Source organism: Aptenodytes patagonicus, chromosome 18, assembly GCF_965638725.1.
Source record: "Aptenodytes patagonicus chromosome 18, bAptPat1.pri.cur, whole genome shotgun sequence".
In the NCBI taxonomy this organism is placed as follows: Eukaryota; Metazoa; Chordata; class Aves; order Sphenisciformes; family Spheniscidae; genus Aptenodytes; species Aptenodytes patagonicus.
In genome coordinates this window covers 3,034,400-3,053,289 of record NC_134966.1, presented here as the reverse complement: position 1 = coordinate 3,053,289, position 18,890 = coordinate 3,034,400, and the positions used below count along the sequence as shown (strand labels likewise).

Below are 18,890 nucleotides of genomic sequence, written 5' to 3'. Positions count from 1 at the left end.
ACAGTTCTGGGGCTTGGTAGATCCTCTGAAAAAATTCATCTGTCCAACACTCTCCTCTTTCCTATCAGCATTTTTAGCGATGTGCTCGTCTGGCACCTCCCACCCTTCCTCCTTTAACCTTTTGTCAGTGTATTACATGTCCTCTGGCCGCCCTGTGCCCCAAATTAGCCCTACAATGGTTCGTCAGACCCACGGACACAAGGTCCTGCCCAGGCTTTTCCTTCAGTGCTCCCTCCCCGCCAGCACATCATGTTTGCCCCTTTCCCAGGCTCAAAGTGCAGAAATGCACACGTGCACAAAAGAAATCGTCCAACGCAAGAGTCATTGCAAGAACACAGAAATCTCATCCCTGAGAATCAGAGTTAGAGGTTTTGCTTTTTTTTTTTTTTTTTTTTTTTTAAAACCTTCTCTTAACAGGCAATAAAAACAAGACCCTCTCCAACTGCCCTCAACAGAAGTTGTGCACCGTGGAACAAGGCCAGAGCTCTCGCAGCCCAAATGTGACTTGACATGCAGTGTGAAAGATGCTGCTTCTCCTGCAAGAGTACCTCTGCAGATGCTGTACTTTTCCACCTGCATCTCTCCCGCAGGACCTCAACGCTAATCAATGAGAAAAGGCCGGTTTTGTTTGCTGCAATCACTCCCCTCCCACCAGTAAAAGCATATTAAAAAAAAAAAAAAGGGAAAAAAAAAAAAAAAGGCCAACAAAACCCAAACCAACCCCAAAGCATGTTTGCCTTCCCCACTGTAAGCTTCCAACCTGGTACTCGAACACACTGTCCAGTAATGCGACGCGGGGCTTTGTGTGCACCGCGGAACCTCCGAGACGAGCGGCTCCTCCCGGCTCTGCCCTCCCTCCCCTCCTGCCCCTCCCCACGCTCGCCCAAGGTCTGATGCATCGAAGCAAGAGGTTGCATCGTCGCTGTGAAAGATTTCAAAGGTTAGGCACTTAGTAGTGAACAACTGGAGCATTCGGTAGAAACGGTGGGACCTGGAATGACAATTGGACTAATTCTCTACATAAAGAGTATTTTTTTTCCTTTTTTTTTTTTACTGTACAATTTACAAAAATGCACACAATGAAAAGTTAAAGTTCTATCTAATAGCTTGATATAAAACCAATAACATTTCTTCTTCTCACCCCTACGCTTTTTCCTCTTTTTTTTTTTCCTGGAGATTTTTTTTTTTAGTTGTTTTTTGCTAAATCAAGCTTATATTGTAAACAAGACAAAACAGTGAGGGCGTGTTGCGGTCGACAGGAGAGAGGGACGGAAAGAAAAGTCTCAGCAGCAAGGAAACAGTCCTTACAAAGTAGTTCTCTTGTGGCTTTATCATGTGTCAGTGTGAAGGACCCGACGTGGTGAGTAAAATAAAAGAGATCCACACGGCAGCGGTGTCAGAGCAGAGTCCCGGCTGCCGGAGCGCTCGTTCAGCTCAGGGGTGTGTCACTGGCTCCGCCGAAAAGGATTGCTGTGGCTGAACATCAAGTCCCGATGGACTGTCCTTTGTTCTGGTCTGTGTTTCTCCTCTCCCAGTTTCTTGGGTAGATCTCTTCCTTCTTAGTGGTGAATGAGATAAAACGCAGATGCGATCTTTGTTCATGTGTGTCCGTTTGCAACCCCCGACTCCCACCCTGACCGGGGAAAAAAATATAATAATAAATTAATTAAGAAATAGCCCAACAAAAACTGCGCCAATCTCAAAAAGAATCGACAGTCTGCTTTTTCCGACGTCGAATGTGAGGACTGCTCTTCTCTTGGCTTCTCGCGTGTCGTGGATTTGGCATCTGGTGCATGTCTTTGAACTAGACAAGGCAGTAGGGAGGCGGGTGAGAGGGGGAGAGAGATATGTGCCCCCCTCGCTGCCTTCCCCCTAAGGAGGGAGCCTTCTTCCTCGATTTGTCTAGTGCAAAAAAAAAAAAAAAAAAAAGAAAAGAGAAAAAAAAATAAAGAAAAAGAGAGGAGAGAGGCTGCAGGAGTGTCTCCGGACCCGGGGGCAGAGCAGTTCTCATGGCGGGGGCTGCCCCGCGGGCCCCCTCCGGCCCCGGGCACCGCGCACGTCGGAGCGCACAGCCTTCCAGATGATAAAACTCATCGATTTTAAACGCGCACACCTTGAAGGGTTTTGCCATGCCGCTAGCACCAGTCATCCTCATCGGCTTCGTGGTAGTAACTACGTCCTCTGGTGCCAGTCCCGGGGCCTGTGTTGAGACCCAGCGTGTAATGGTAGCCGTTGGGCACCCTGCGGATTTGGTGAGACTGGGAGGTCAAGGAGGAGACGTAAGAAGTCCTTGAGGACCGTCCCGAGTTGGTGGCCACCGCCTCCTCGAAGGTGAGGGTGTCCTCCGGCACCGCGCGGTAGGGGCTGTCGGCGTCATCGCGGTGCCCCAGGTAGGGGTCGGAGCCGATGCGGGCCACTGCCGGCGGGGGCGGCTGCTGGTCCCCGCGCAGCAGCGCGTTGTGCTCGGACAAGCCGCGGCTGAGACGTCCCGGGGAGAAAGTGGGCAGGCCGGTTTGGAAACTGGTGAAGTGCACGGGCGAGGAGTTAGCGGTCTTGTAAGTGATGCTGGGGCGTGGGGTTAGTGGAGTCTGTGGGAGCTGCCTCCGACCCCGGCATGGGGTACTAGCACCAGATGTCGACAGCAAGGGGCTCCCATTAACTGAACCACTGCCCTACATAAAAATTGGAACAAAGCAAATCAAAAAATAAAAAAGGGAAACACCAGACAAACACAAAGGCAGGCAGGTATAAAACAGAAGGAGAAGCAACAGGAGGGAGAGACAAGTCACAAGAGGAAAGAAAAGCAAAAAAGAGAGAGTTTAGACAAGCACAGTTAGGGGGAGGAGGCTCTCGAGAAATAATTCAACACGAGATGTAAAGAGCTGGAGAACTAAAGTTCTGCGAGCAGTAAATAAGAACAGAAATGATCAGAGCATCGGTAGGACGCAAACTGGCAGACGGCTCCAACAGAAGGGGACACTGTCCGGAGGGAAGGCATCCACATCATACACAGGCTCAACATGCGCCTTACCTGAACTAGGCGGGAGCAGCTTAAAAACCTACGGTATCGTTTTTTTTTTTGCAAATACAATTTTGCAAAACAGCACACTCTGCTTTGGGGCAGATTTTTGCAGAACTTCGCCCAACGGTTGTGAACGCTGCTCTTGGGGAGCATTTCTGTGGTCAAAATTGGATTATGTGGAAGGAGGATTTGGGGGCAGACTATTTTTTTGTAGTTTTGGGAATGAAATGCATTTTGATTAAATAGCCACTTTCCGGAAAAACAACAAAAAGCTTTTTGGATGGGCTTTAACTTTAACAAGAGGGTCCCTTGAAGAAAAACATGTTCACCTTCTCCTCTTCAATATTACACATTTGATTTTTGAGTGGTAGAAAAGTCTGGCAGCTTCCTGAGTTACTAATAGCGACATGTGGGAGTGGACTAAGCTACAGTAAGTTAAAAAATGCCATGAGTGAGAGGAACGGGACCTTGTTTTGGCATTTCTATTTACATTCTCCCAGGGCAGAACATGAATAGCCCTGAGAGTGCATTTTAAAAATCCCTTAGCCTTTCGTGACCTAACATTTTGAGACCAGACCTTTAATTGTTAAAGTGTGGCTTTTCCTTCCTATAAAAACATGAGGCTGTTGCTTGTTGGGCTATCAATCAATGCTTATTCTGCTCTGCCTGGGTTTTCTAGCACAGTTTTGAGGGCAAGCCCGGCAGTGCTGGAGGCTATCAGCCCAGCAGCTGGATGCAGAGGCTATTTTAGTTGTGGTTGCCATGAGTCGTGCCATGTCTATCAGAAGAAGAGGCAATACCCGCGTAACCTGGAGGTGCAGAGCAGCCCTCACTGCAGCCCTGCTCTCCACAAGCATTGGGGACTGGTACGGCATTTGCTGCTCATGCTGCTGGACCAACGACTCAGGTGTTTCCTAGCCTGGAAACCAAGTCTTTGCCTTTCTCGTCTTTCATTTTCACCCTCTCCCTTCTCTGGCTTCCCCACATTTCAGCTACAGACCCATATTCCTGTCCCAGGCACCTGCTCCCTGGCCAAGCTGCCTCCCATCACTTGCCTCCCCGTGGTGATGGAGGAGATGAGGACCTACAATGTCCCAACATCTAGGGGAAAATGCCCAGCTTTTTCCAAGGGCCTGAGGCTGATCACCTCAAGATTACAATACTTACAGAAGAAAGCAGAACTAAATTGTTTTGATAAGTATTGAGCTGTCTAAAAATGGTTTTTTTTGGCGAGATTTTCAAATTGCTTTTATCTGGAACCAATTCAAGAAATGATCTTGATTGTAAAAAAATGGTGAGGTCTTCTTTCAAAATGTCCAACAAGCTCCTTCTTGCTGAAACATTCTGAAATTTCACGAAGTTTCATCTCATTTAAAAAATGCTTTCCTCAGATTCATCGTGAAATCGGATTAATATTTAACAATTCACCTGCACTGAAAAGGAAACAGTGAAATAATTCACAGAAGATGTATAACATTTCTATGTGGGTCAAACAAAGCATTGTGAGTTGACCCACAATGAAATGTTCATGGCTTGGTTTTCTTGTCTCCTCTTTTTGCATTAAAAAAAACTCCAAAGGACTTCTTTTTGAACCAGACCTGTCCTGATTTTTTGGCTTGGCTCTAGCTGGAACGGAGCCACCTTGTTGGCAGGGTGAAGCTCAAGCCAGCCTCCCTTTTTGGTACATGCAGGGGCCTCCAGGGACCTGGTGAAATGTGCTGGGCCAGGGCTCCTGGGAGAAGCTGCATCTCCCAAGGAGAGGGACAGACTAATGAAGAAAATACTTGAGAGATAACAAGCACCTTGTTATTGAGCCAAAATAACGCAGGAAACGGCCTGACAGCTTCTCACAGACACCTTATTAAGACAAGGGCTCTTCAGCTCATCAGGACAGAAATGACAAGCTGGTTTGGCGATTTATTTTTTTAATCTTTTTTTTTCCAATCTTTTTTTTTTCCCCCAGAGCCAACCGGGGGATGTATTGGCAGCTCCACTCAAGGTAGATAACATGTGAGTGGATAAAATACATGGACACCAAAACAACGGGCTTTCTCCTCCCTGCCTTACTAAATCCACACGGGACGTGGGGGACGATGCAGACTTCACTGAAACTGGGGGAACAGGTCTATACAAGGCAGCTGATGCTCTAATGCTGAATGTCTATTAACTATGGGAAGGTTTCAGTTTTTTAATTAAAACATACATGATATTTACAATTCTGGTAAGCTGAGCATGCAAGAAAGGAGAGGTATCGTGCTAAAAATCAGTGCCATCTTCCTGCCTCTCAAAGCAGAGGGAGAAATTAAGAAATGGAAAGAAAAACCTCATCTGAAAAACTAGATGAAGGCCAGTCGGGGACTGCAGCAACCAGAGATGGAAAAGACCTGCCGGGCTGCAGCTCCCTCTTGCTATGGCCGCACACAGTCCTGGGTGCATCAGACCTTACACCGATGTCACACCTGCTCCCAGCTGAGAACGACTGTGCAAAGCGTGTCTCACGCCCCGGGTGTCCCCAGAGCTGTGGGGCAGCATCCCCCGAGCGCTCACTGCAGCACGCAGACTCTGAGGCTGCAGCCTCGATGCTGCTAAGGACCATGCAGGGAAAGAGAAAGGCACAGGACAGGGTAAGGAGATAGAAAGCTGCTTCCTTCTGCAGCTAGTGGGACACTACGGAGCCTCTTCATTTAAATCTTTCCCCTGGGCTCTAACTCATGCTGGACACAGGATCTCCTCCCGCTCCCCACGAGCTGATGCTGCGCAGGGGCTCACGGCTGACAGCATCACTCACCCCTCCTGAGACACCCAGCTGGTCACACACCACCAGCAGGCTACAAATTTAGGGAGATTTTGGAGAGTGGCCAGAGCCTCCCTCTTGGCACAGCGGCTGTATGTTACTTGGAGGTGTTTGCAGGGATCATGCTGGCCTGGGGCTGAGCTCTCTCCCCTTCCACCCAGGGCCTGCCTTCTCCTTCATTCCCCCTCTCCCTTACAATGATTTCTTCTCCCAGCTAGAGAGCACGTTTGAAGATTGATTTGACTCCTTGAAAAAGGACTTTTTCCTCAATTTCAGAAAATTAACCTATTCCACAATACGGGACAACTCTGAAGCCCACTCAACAGCAGTTGGAAAATCCTGCTAACGTGAGCAAACGCTGCTGAAATCCCAGCTCTGGCTGCCTGGAGTCCCTATACTGTATTACATTGGCTTGTACTGCGATGGCAAGGATTTCTCTGGCAACCACCAAATGTTTGTGCACGGGGCAGTGGTAGCTGCTAGATAAGCACAGCTGGCAGGGGAACGGTCCAGCTCAGTTGCCCAGGTCCCACAACACACTACCGGCCTGCCTTGGCTCAGGTACACTTTCTCCATCAGCATCAAGAGCTGCCAGTTCTCAGGTCTCCCAGGCTGCTCTGCTGAAACTGTGAGCAAGGCTGTCCTTGGCAGCGGGGTCTCTGCGAGATGCCTTGAGTCACTCACTCATTCTGTAGGTGGCTACTACAGAGCTATCAAGTGACATTTCTAATCCCTGTCTTGGATGTGAAGCACCAAGCAGGATCTCAAAGGCTTTACCTCCTACTGCCCAGCCTTCCGTGTTCTGTCTCTTTTATTTTAAGCAAAACATGGAAAAGCTGTGCACATCCCTGGAAGACCTTAGGGCTCTCTTCCCACCCTGCATCTCCTCACCTGTCTGTGTGGACCTTGCTCTGGCCCTCCATTGGGTGAGGTGGGCCTGCTCTGATCGGCAGACTTGGGCTGAGAACGGTCCCGGCTGCCGTAGCGGTCACAGGAGTAGAAGCGCTGCTTTTCGGAGGAGGAGGAAGAGTGCTGCTTCCTCTCTTGGGACCGGCCACGTTCCTGCTTCTTGTCCTTGGAAGAAGACTCACCAGACTGGGCCACTGAAAGAAGAACGTTGGTTGGGGGCCACCAACACGGGAGGAACTCCCAAGTGTGGGGCAGGGAGGTTCTTCCATGCAGACGGGACACCGAATCACATCAGATGACCACTGTGCATCCTGAAGGGAGGAGGATGAGGGACAAATCCTTGTTTGCAAAGCACTTACCAGCTTCTCCATCGGCCAGCTGATGGGGGGACCTGTCCAAGGACTTCTGCTTCTTCTCTTTCCGCCGGTGGCAGCGGTGGTGATGGTGGTGATGTCCTTGCTCCGGTGGCATGCGCTCCAAGGAGTATTCATAGAGGTGCATGGCGTGAGGGCGCTGCGGGGTCAGCGTAGAGACGGAGCGCTTCATGGGGCTCGTGTCCGGGATGGGCTGCAAGGCAGATGGAGGGACACGGAGCAGGGTGAGGGCAGGCGCTGCACCGTGCTCAGCTGCTTGGTTCCCAGCATGGGGAGGGTTTTACAGTAAGAGAAAGGGGCAAGGAGGGGAAGGAGAAAAATGGTTAACTGGATATAACTGGAATGGGCAGAAGGACTTGTGGAATGGTAGATTTAGTGCTAAATTTGAGGAGCAAATGTGATCTCCGTTTGCTGAAATGGGCTTTACTTTTAGCAAAGTGCCAATCCACAGGTACCATGGGCGCAGAGCGATAGGCAGCACTTCACACCAAACACAGCGTCACAGAGGTCAACAGTAGATTAGCAGGGGCATAGGGCAGCACAGGAGCCAAGCATCTCACAAAGATAATTCTCCAAGACTAGTTTCACCCAAAGCTGCTTCAGGGCCTGTGGTCATCCTGAAGCACCTCCAAAGAGGAAAGCATGAAAGCGTTGCTGGGCATTGCATGGAAAGGGAGAAAAATCAGGAATAATAAGTGGGCAAGGTACAGGCCAAGCTACCTAGCAATTAGTTCTATCTCCCTGCAGTTGAAGACAACTCCCGTCCAACATTTAAACCTCTCTTCTTGTCCCACCATTACTCCTTGAAGCCCTTGTGGCTGGGACAAGCAGGATAGCATGTATGTCCTGCAATTCTACCAGGACATCTCCAAAAATTACTACCTGGGTTTGCTATTGCTGTTTTCAAATCATTTGTGGCCAAACGTCTGGACACTGAGCGCAGTAACACAGCCTCCCTCGGGCATTGCTGGACCCTGTCCCTGTGCCAGTGGCAGCTCCAGACTCTGCTCCCTTCCCTTTAGGTTCAAAACCTTACAAAGATGCTCTGCAGAAACCAAGACAAGTGGACTGCAGGACAGCTATTCTCACAGCCTTTCCTTTCCCTACTGCCCAATCACCAGGTATAGAGCTCAAAAAACGAGAGCAATTCCCCTGTGTCCTTCTTTTTCACTCTGCTGGCCTCCAGCTGGCCCTGTGGTGGAGACAGGGCTTCATCCATCCTCTGGAGGCTTCCCTGGGTCTACCACTGCGTCAAAGCTGTGTGGCAGAGGAAAGACCTCGGAGCACAGCGGTCCAGCCTGACGGGGAAGGAGCTCAGGATGTCCTCTGGTCCCTCAGCTCTTACACTTGTTTGAATTCACAATCCAATATGTGCCTCCAACAACAGATCTCGCAGAACATTTACTTTGTTCACTGTAACCTTTCCAAAGAGCCCTGGATTATTTTTACTGTCCATGCTACTTTGTTTGCTTACCCTGAAATTCAGATCTCTGCTGCCCCGTGATATTTACACAATGCAAAGCCAGTTGTTTCGCAGCTCTGCTTGTTATTTTGAGTGGAAAGAACCGCTCTCCCTCCCAGCGGGCTTTCACGGGTGGGTTATCTTGCATGCAAAGGTGCAGCCTGGGCTGAATTTCTGTTTGCCGCTCTCCCTCTTGCTAGGCAGTTACCCAAATTTTGGTGCTTCCCACTGGAGGGCAAGGTGGAGCGCTAGAGCTGGAAGGTTTGTCAGAGACACAAGGCAGACACTGCTGGGGTGGGGGAGCACAGCATAGCCTGCGGCATCGCTACATCCCCGGGGTCTGCACCGGTTCAGTTAGCAGGACCACATTGTGCTGCATTTGTCTCCTGTGTCTCTTGCTGTGTGCACTTTCTATGGGCAAGAATTTATACCGAAGATCTTCATGTTTGTCCCTCTTGCTTCCTGTTGAGCCTGAAGATGGAGGAGGGCAGAGAGGTCCATAAACTGGACAGTCAGATTCGGGAATTGACTGATATGGGCAAAAAAGTGAAAAGTGAAAATACTTCCCACTAAAAACACTTATCCAGATTTCCAAAACCCATTTAGGAGCTGCCAGGAAGAAGACAACAAATTTTCCAACAAAAAGCCATCCAAATCCATAAGAAATGAACATTTCTCTTTGGACCTGATTCTGTGCTTATTCCAGGGACAGAAGTCCCCACTGACACTAATGGGAAGTGGCAAAGCAATGAATACCCTTTCCATAAATCCTGACAATGCTCTCGTTACGTTAACGGGGCATGCACAGACTCTCCACAAGCCTCGGGAGACTATACCATAACCCTTCAGAGAGTTACTAATTGCTTCTTCATTACCAAAGCAACTGTTTCCACTTCCTAAATTCCTGTGCAACAAGGCATACAAAAACAAATAAATAAGCAAAACAAACAAACAAAAAGTCCCTGCTATTACAGCGTGCGGCGTGCAATTGTGGATCGAGGGAACTGCAGCAAAGTGGAGAGAGATAGCGGCTGCGTCGGTGCAACATTGGACTCCAAATGAGAAGGGAAAAAAGTAAAGGGTTAAGGAAGGTTAATTATTTCTTAACATGAATTTAATAGGATACAACTTAGTGCAAACTACATACTGCTAGGTAACTCCCAGGTGACCGTGCTTTGCTCCTCTGCAAACAATTCGGACAAGATGAGAGACATTATTTGAAGCAGGCCCACAGTACAGCCATTGTCAGACATCACGGCAGATGTGCAGCAGACACGATGACGACAAGGGAGGGGAGATGATGGGGGAGGAGGACAGCAAAGAGGGAGGGAGGAGGTGAGATTGAAAGCATAGGAAGATTTTTTTTTAAAAAGTGGAACATAAAAAGACAGAGGAATGACAGGCAAACAGAAAAGGAGACATCCAGAAACAGAAAACATTGCAAATAAGAATTATAAAGAACTCAAAGTTTGGGGGCAGCAGAAGCAGCACGTGAGAGGGAGGGTGGAGGGCATGGAGGGGGAAGACACACACAGAAGTACATCAGTTATTCAGCTGAAGCTACAACCACCAAAACATTGTATTATTAAATGAGGTTAGATCTGCTCAGATATTATGGGCCTGATTCATAATGAGATTAGACGGCTTTCACGTGGGGCAGCTGTGCCCTGCGGAACGCGTACTGTGCTTCTGCAAGAGACACTCACTTCTGCAAATATCTGACTGCAATGGAGAGGAGTTTCCCAAGCAAAGGCTCGTGCTGCTGGCATTGCTGCTGCCAACTGCATTGCCGTGGAAGGAAAGACGCTGCTTGTGGTCTAGAATAAAGGACAACTTTGTTCTGGGAAGGGGAAAGGAAGGGAATATGGGTTTGCTTTGGGGTCTTTTATTAAGCATGTTGAGTAGTGTTCCTGATAACGCAGAGAATCCCAGCTTTCATACAAAGACTGCAGTTTCTGAAGTCAGCTGGGAAATTTGCTAGCCGATGAAGTGTAGCTTGTGCCAGCCTGAGCACGTTAGCAAGAAGATTATATCTGTTGGAGCTATTGCAGTGTATGCAATACACAGGCTTTTAGTTTTAGGGTGCAGCATATCTTCCACGTTCTGCTTCCCATGGAGAGCAATGGAAACAGCCCACAACCACGGGCTGCTCACTCCTGACGGTATGAATCAGGCCCTTTGAATGAGAGAGACAGGACTGCGAGTGGTAAGATGTTCTGACACACAGGAGGCAGGACAGTGGCTGGAGAGCATCCGGGACAACAAGCTAGCAACGAACATGTGAAATGCCCAAAAACGAACTGTGAAAACCATGACATCCTACGCACTAAGTCGCGCCCACGAGTTGCTGTAAAAGTCAACTCTGGTGACGGGATTTCTTTACAAGAAGTTAAACAAGGGAGATCCTCAGCAACATTTTACTGACCAAATTCACAATACAGTATATGCTAAATATTGTGGGAAGAGAAAAAAAACAGGGAGGGTGCTTAGTGTCTCAACGCAGCTTTTCAGGTGCAGGCTCCCTGGTATGTTCTGTACCTACTACATTCATCAAAGAGAATCACAGCACACGTCCAGCGTTCTTTATGGGTAGGGCACAGGAGCATGCCTTGACTGTCCGGATAGATGGCATGCAACTCTCAACGGGAAACATGCTGTCCAGGAATACAGGCTGGCAAACAGTATTGTCCCCAGTTAATCAGAATAGACACTCTTGGGTGGGTAGTCATCGGTTAGCTACCCAGACAGAGGGATTTCTCTATGTTGCTTATTGCTGCAACCAGGGATGAGTAAAACTGGGGACAGTGCTGTGTCTACACATGAATACCTGCCATCCAAGTACAAAGGCTGGTTACCTGTCTCCAAGTTCAGCAAACATCTTTTAAAACAAATATTAACAAGCAACTTCCATCAACACGGGCAAGCAGAGAGAAGATACTGATTTCTTGACCCACTCTTGGTTTCCCACTGCCAGTAAAGTCTCCCTTGCTCACCTGAGTTTCAGCGGCCAGGCGCGGCATGGAAGCCGCCCGCCCCTGGCTCTCCAGGCCTGGTTGGTGCTCTCCATTGGCAAGCGTGGGGCTGATTTCCCTCATTTCTACCACCTGATCAAAACAAGAAATGGTTTCAGTAGCAAGAACTTGAACATCAGCTTTGAAGCCATCATCTGAGCAGGCTTCTGCTAAGTTTGATTTAATTGTGAAGAGATACTAATATGGGAAAGAGAGTAAATTAAGAGCTGTGGAGTGCCCAGGTTACTCTGTCTACAGTGCTGTCTTCCACAAGGACAACAGTGGGCCAAGCTCTTCTACCAGCCATGGCAATGAGCCCCAGCTGTGACTTGTGAAACCCATCATCTGAGTTTGTACACTGATGACAATGGGATTGGGGCAATGGGACAACTAGGAAGAGATAACCATAAGTAACCTATTGCAGCAGACACATAATCCCATGAAAAGCGTGTCCACATATACAGCTATCAGACTGTAGAAGCTACCAGATTTGGTTTTTCTCCATAATGTTCAAGCAAACTTGGGGTTGTAGGAGACAGAACAATGCTTGTCTCAAGGGAAAGATCTACTGCCTACTGCATCTCACCCTGTCTTCACATCTTCACCCTGTTTGCTCACCCGTTCAATGGGGATTTCTTCTGAGTGGCCTCGTTCAAAAGCTGGTGTCCTGGTTTCATAAAACACATCCTGGGTGCGTTGGGTCCCCCAGGAACTGGACTCTTTGATCCCACCCTCTGGGGCTGGCCTGTCAGAAGGAAAAGAGGAAAAAAGATTAACTCTTTTGCAAAGAGATTTTGCTGACCTTACTGTGATAAAGGTAAACCACTCAGATGATACCCTTTGAGGTTTCACCTGTGAAACTAGTTGCAGGGTAGGCACAGCTGCTGGTGAAGCTATAAGGTCCCCTGGGTTTTGCCAGGGCCACTTCCTATACAGCCTGAAGATCCCATGAGCAACAAGGAAATCAAACCAGCCATCACATTTTTTTTTCAGTAACTAAGGAAAACAACTTCTGCAGCTTAAGTTCTGATGAAGAAGAATTTTGGAGTTCAGGCAAATTATGTATGCAAGACCAGTTAGACGTTGGCCAAACACATCTGTGGTCATGCTAAACTACATTCACTGAATGTACAGTGGTACAGGTGGCCCTGGGTTTCACTGTTAAGTCTGATGTTGATTTCCCCATCGGGGTTATTTGGGACATTTAAGCTTCAAATGTCTATCACTAAAAATCCATAGTGCTTGTGACCCAGAGAAAAGTCACCCAAAGAAAAGCAGGAAATGGAGAATTGATTAGGAATCACTGTTACTATAACTGTTTGGTAAGCTCTCTGTGGAGGTATTGTTTTGCCCAAAGAGAAAGAGCCAGATTCTGTCCTGGAAAGTCTCAAGAAGCTCTTGCTGTAACCAAGTGCCATGAGCTCAAGGGACAACTTTGTTCCCGAGGACCTTTTGACTCCCAAGAACTCACTGCAGTGGTGGTTGGTGGGTCGGGGTTTGTTTGGTTGTTTTGCAATGATCCCAAATTCCTGTAAGCAAACTCACACTTACAACCAGCCACAACGGAAAGCTCTCCTGTTAAGATTCAGAGGAGACCATTAAGAAAACATGCAGCTCTGGAGAACCCAATGCTACCACCACACGGATAACTGCACCTGAGGCAGCAGTGGGAAGCAGAGCCACATGGAGGCAGTTTGGAGGCCACCGGTGGGAAACTGTCCCAGCCATGGCGTGAAGGGGCTGCTGGTCTTGGTGTCACCAGCTGTGCTGCTCCACCTCCAGAGCAACTGAACCAGCAGTGGTCGGGTTGATGCATACAGCCAGTGTGCCCTTTTTTCTCTGTGTTACAGCTTTGGTGGGGAGGTCACAGGATACTCACAAGGCGCCCCCGTTGTTGAGGGAGGCCGAGCTTTTCTGGCGAAGGAACGCCTTTGCGTTGTTGAACGGTGCAGGCTGGGTTTGCTCCAAAGTGGCCTTCAGGGGGTGGAAGAGCGACACCGGCCCGGGCTGCAAAGCACAAGGAAAGGTTGTCAAGAGACAGAGCCGTGTATGGAGAGGATGGGCTGCGGTGCTTTTCCCAGTTAATAAAAAGTCCGCTTTGTCATCCTGAGAGATCAGCCCAGCAGAAAGCACGCCCCAGCCTTCACACAGCTGTAAGAGGCTCTGAAGGACACTTGCTGCCCTCAGCTTTGCACAAGCCAAAGTTGTGCTGCAATCCCCCTTCCCTCTAACAAAGCATTCCCCCAGTCACCAGAGCGCAGCAGGGATTTCGTACACTGATGTGACCAAAGGGGCTGTGCAATTCAGGCGGCTCGTTGTGACACTGGGTCTGCTGTAGCCTCCCATCTGCGAGACAGACAGACAGGCCATGCTGGAGGTCAGCTGAATGATCATCCTGAAATCAATAGGTATTTGTCCTATCGGAAACCATTGGGGTTTCAATCCCAAGCCAGTTGTGTGCAAATATTTTCAAGAAATTGTAAAAATCTTCAAATCTATTAAAGCCAAAATGATTTTGAGTAATTCACATTTTCAAAAGTAACTTAAACATTTTATAGCCAAACTATCATCAGCTTTCAATAATTCTTTGGTGTCCCAAAGAAATCTTTTGGTGTTCCCCAGTCCCTAGGCCACTTCTGAAAATAAGACTTAGACTGCCAAATGTCACTTGACATTTTTTGGAAAAGATCTTTCCAGACCTACTGGAAAAGGCAACTGCAACGTGTTTTTTTTATTTTTATTTTTTGAGAAAGAGAGACTTTCAGGAGAGCTTTCCATTTTTGAGACAGCATTTTCAAATCCTGCCTGGAGAAGCATCCAGACTTTCTGGATGAAACGTGCCAGTGACTCTCGTGAGAGCTGCCCAACGCTGGAGAAGAGGCTGCTCAGGAGGGAGGACTGAGAAGGACACCTTTTGGCTGAGTACCTGGCACAGGCCTCCGGGTGGCTGGTGGACTTGTTCCCTGCTGTTCTTATTCTGCTTGTAGAAGTCGAATATCATCAGCGCTGCGTAGACCTTCCCCACAGTCATCTCATCGGCTGTCAGAGGATGGTGAAACGCAGCAGAGACATTCAGGTGAGGAACGGGAAAAGATCAGGAGAAGAGAAGAATAAGTCAAAGAGCATGAGAAATAACAACAAATGGGCGTGAAAAACAAGGAGAAAGAAGAGGCGACATTAGAATCGTGAGGCAAAACAGACAGAGAAAAGTGGGAGAAAGAAAAAAGACCAAGAAAAGGTTACAACAGACTTCTTCAGATCTTTGCCTGTCGCTGCCTTTCACATCTGAGGAGGATGGCCCCTGTCTCTAGCTCCCTGTGGCAAATATTCACAGAGACTGTGTAGAAAAAACCAGGCAGGAAAACTCTGTGGCATTGTAAGCATTGCCGACAGAAGAATTGCTAAATTAATACCAGATCCACAGCCAGCTTTTTATCAACAAAGAAGCCTTATTCCTATTTCTTTGAATTACAGTCAACCAGGGCATAATGGGCTAATACGCGTTTAAAGAGTATTTCATCTTTCCAGATGTCTTTTTTCACCCTCACAGCTATGCTACCAGCCCGCCCTTGCACGGCAATGGAGCATTTACCGTAGAGCAAAGAGTTAAAGCAGCAGATATATAGGCATCAAGAGAGGAGGGGAGGAAAAGACTTAAGCAGTCACTACCCACTGATTTGCACCTCCTCAGCTCCCTCGTTTTTCTTAATTAACAATGCCTTTATTGCTCTGCACTGTTTCTCATTAATCAGGAATCCAGAGCCCTTGTCTGGGCCAATCAAGATAATGGCAAACTTTCCATTTTCTCAGCACATTTGCCCCGGACATCATCAAGTAACACAAAGGCCTTTAGCCCCAAAATACCTCACTTCTGATTCTGTAAGTTCTCCGCAAACTTTAGTTTTCTTCTCCTGGTTTTCTGGAGCCCAGATGGTAGAAATTGCTCTCCCGTCCTGTAAGGCTGGAGGCAGACAAAGCTATGAAAAAGCTCTGGAAGAGGCTACACAGGGCATTGGTCCCTTCTCGGCACTGTTTTGTTTTCTTTTTTTTTTCTAAGTACAGGAAATCTACATATAGCATAATGAAATACATGCCTAGATGTGACCTCAGCTTCCCTACTCCTTATGTGGCCACGGCATGGAGGTGCGGGCTGTGAACCCTGCGGAGAGGGTACCTAGAAGCTGAACTGCACTCAGTTTCTTTGCTGCATCCTCTAGATGACTGTGCGCCTAGATGGGGCTAGGGACAGAGCAGGCAAGGAGGGAGAAACCTACTCTGGGCTTCTCGGGTGGCTGGGATGGGTTGGGTGCTTGCTGATGAACCACTTACGTTTGTGAGGAGGCACCAGCAAATCCAGAGTTTTCTGGGACAGATTGGGCCAAACCAGCGAGATCTCCTTTCTCAACTCAGCATCGCACTGGTGCTGTTTAACACCCCCTGCAGGAAGGGAGGGGAGAGAAAGAGGCACATGAAGAAGAGTGAAAATCCTTGTCCTGCCAGCGCATACCACTGTTTGCACAGCAAGCACAGGAGGAGGCATTTCCCCCACTCCCATTTCTTGAGAACAGCAAGCCGGCGCCAGCTGCAGCAGATGTTGCAAAGGGAATCAATCGGTGACCTCCTCCGTGACAAAAGTGTGTGAACTCAGCTGGACCATCATCGCTTCAACCTGCTGACCCTCTGCTGTTACTTGGGTCTTAAACTTAAGCTCAGAGTTATTCTACCTAACTGCAGGTGCCTGCTCATTTGAGGTGCTGGATGGTGTCAGCAGAAAGCAGCAGCACCTCCCAGGCGTGATGCAAAGGACCTGGTCTGAGGTGCTGGACTATGAGCAATGCCGTGATTGATTATAAACCCTCTCCACCAACAACTCTTCCCGAAGTCTTTGGCAATGAGACATAAGCACGCTGTGCTGTATCAGCAGCACCAAACAGTAGCTATATCACAAGGTAAAACAGAGAGAGCCGAACACGGCGGCATTATTCAAACGGCCAAAGCGAGGTCTTAATACACAAGTGGAAAGTGATTAAAATATATGTAAGCCAAGAGGCCAGCTCCCAAATGAATGCACCGCACGGTAGGCAATTAAGTAGTTCATCTAAACGACAGAAATTATTTTTCTAAGAGAAAAGTAATGGGAGGAGGCTCTGGGTACTCCGCTACACAGTGGTTTGAACTCCAACATGGAAACTCATTAGGGAGGGTTTATTAAGGGTCTGTTAGTCCCACTAAAGACTCAATTAAATGTAGCACACAAAACCTATTCAAACAAAGCACATAACAACAAAACAGGTCAAAACCTCACAATCCACCGCGGATATAAATCTTAGAAAGATCCAGTGCTATCAGCTGAGCTCTCTTCTCTGGTTCCCTTCCAGTGCGCGGCCAAAGAAAAGGGTGGGGGGAACCTTTTTCAGTTGAAAAAGGCTGTTTGAATTACTATTGCTGACAGGTAACTAGAAGCCTAAAATAATACAAACTGTCAGCATCCTTATCTAGAGGTTATTACTAAAATAAGATATGAGCCTCTAAAATCCCAGGCAGTCCTAAATGCATCCTTAGAAATGAGTGTGTGATACTTGGTGTCACTCCCTAGGGGAGTCCCAGTGACCTCAAAATTTTGTCTTCTTCCAGCAGTGCCTACACAAAGCATCAAAGGCAAAGTTTAAGCAACATATGAGGGAGGTAATTAATACAGAGGTTGAACGGCTGGCCTAAAACTGCTTAGGAAAAGCACAACATCCTAACCCTGCCCTGCCCTTTGCTCATAAGAGCGTTGTTACCTCCTGTTAGTTTTTAAATTAAGTATAAAAGTGCTTTGGCCAGTCATGCTTTGATTCTGACCCCAGCCAGCATGATTAAATAGTGTAACGACCCAGAGAAAAGGCCAGTGTATTTTATTACATTACAATGTTTAATTGGGAAGTCAAGTAAATGCCTGATTAAACTCTTAAATAATTAAATTTTATCTCAAGGCGGAACGCGGTTCATGGCACTTGGAGTCACTGCTTCGCTGCCAGCAGACAGCAATTGGAGAAGAAGGGCTGTTTTTCCCCTCATGCTGGAATAGTTAAGAAAAGAGGTGTGAAAACTCTGATTTCTGTTATACAGCAACGAGCACACGCACAGGGCTTCTCCTCCGAGAGCTCTCAACTGGGATGGCCAAAGCTCTCCACGTCTCATCGACAGGGCTGCCAGTATGCAGCCACCCCAAAGGCAGAGTGATGCTCAGGACCGCTCTGTTGCCTGTCCCCGAGGCTCCCTTGTCCTCGGGTGCTGGCAGATGGTAGGCAGGCAACAGGAAAATAGGATTTCCACCTGGGGCAGGATTTCGGTGGTTTCGGGAGGACACCAAGCCAACAGACAAGTTGGGGTTTGAGCCCACACGTGCTGTCAGACATCACGTCTCTCTCACCTGAGGCGAGTTTGATTTCTAGGGCAGTGCGGATCAAGGCCATCAGCGTGGACGTGAAATGGACGGTTAAATCTTCAGGTGAGATTGGCATGTTCATCCGCACCAGGCGCTGGAGAGAGAAACGCAGTGGCTGTGAGCGCGGGTCAGGATTCCTCCCCCCCTCCACCCCTTCCCCCCCCACCAGCGAGCCCGTAGAAAGAGCCAGATTACAAACGTGTGTTCACTTCTTGTGCACTGAGCTAAAATGCATCTTCTCCATACAGACATCAACTCCTTTTCAGGAGCAGGTCTGAGCTGTAACGATGGCTTTAGCGGTTAAACAGTTGATTTGCCAGCATTTGTACTGCAATTCTACAAAGAGAGTTCTTCCAAAAAAAAAGTCCGTTTGAGTGCTCTCATCCCATGTCAGAGCCTGGTACGCTGCTCCTGACAGTCTCCAACTATGTCTGCAGCCTCCAGACATGTGGCTGGTACCCGTCACCCCTGCCAAAGCAGCATGCTCAGGCGATACAAACCATGAAGCCATCCTTCCCTACATCAGTTTCCTTCACCTATATTCTGGTTCTACAACAGGAGCAATAGCAACAAATGGGACCTGGCACCATTGAATGAAGTAAGATGACGGAGGATTTGCATCCACCATCTGGGGATGCGGCTCCATCCAGAAAGTGACTGCGCCTCTTCCAGCTGTGCAGGTGGCCTTGCCAGTGAGCGGGATGTGAGGAAGGCACTTTTGGTGGCAATGACAACAGGAGGTGTGTGAGTGCTTCATACAGGAGCTGTGCAGTCTCTGGAGTGGTCCTGTGATGATGTGTTTTGTACACAGCCTGAAGCACACTAGAAAATAAGGCTGGTGAGCCCTGCGGTGTGCCTCAAGTACTCTGAGGCAGTTTGGGACTGGCT

General features: G+C 48.3%; 1 protein-coding gene across 1 annotated transcript in view; it reads right to left on the bottom strand.

The window, feature by feature from the left end:
• Window positions 1-883: 883 nt before the first annotated feature.
• The window catches only part of CACNA1B (calcium voltage-gated channel subunit alpha1 B), a 308,891-nt gene continuing 290,884 nt past the window's right edge, over window positions 884-18,890 (bottom strand). The window contains exons 39-47 of the mRNA XM_076355414.1: window positions 17,988-18,096; window positions 15,902-16,009; window positions 14,499-14,611; window positions 13,452-13,579; window positions 12,191-12,317; window positions 11,555-11,665; window positions 7,085-7,292; window positions 6,708-6,919; window positions 884-2,672 (exon numbers count right to left, since the gene is read on the bottom strand). Coding sequence (XP_076211529.1) covers window positions 2,136-2,672; window positions 6,708-6,919; window positions 7,085-7,292; window positions 11,555-11,665; window positions 12,191-12,317; window positions 13,452-13,579; window positions 14,499-14,611; window positions 15,902-16,009; window positions 17,988-18,096 — 1,653 coding nt within the window. The 3' untranslated portion in view covers window positions 884-2,135. The remainder of the gene's footprint in view (window positions 2,673-6,707; window positions 6,920-7,084; window positions 7,293-11,554; window positions 11,666-12,190; window positions 12,318-13,451; window positions 13,580-14,498; window positions 14,612-15,901; window positions 16,010-17,987; window positions 18,097-18,890) is intronic.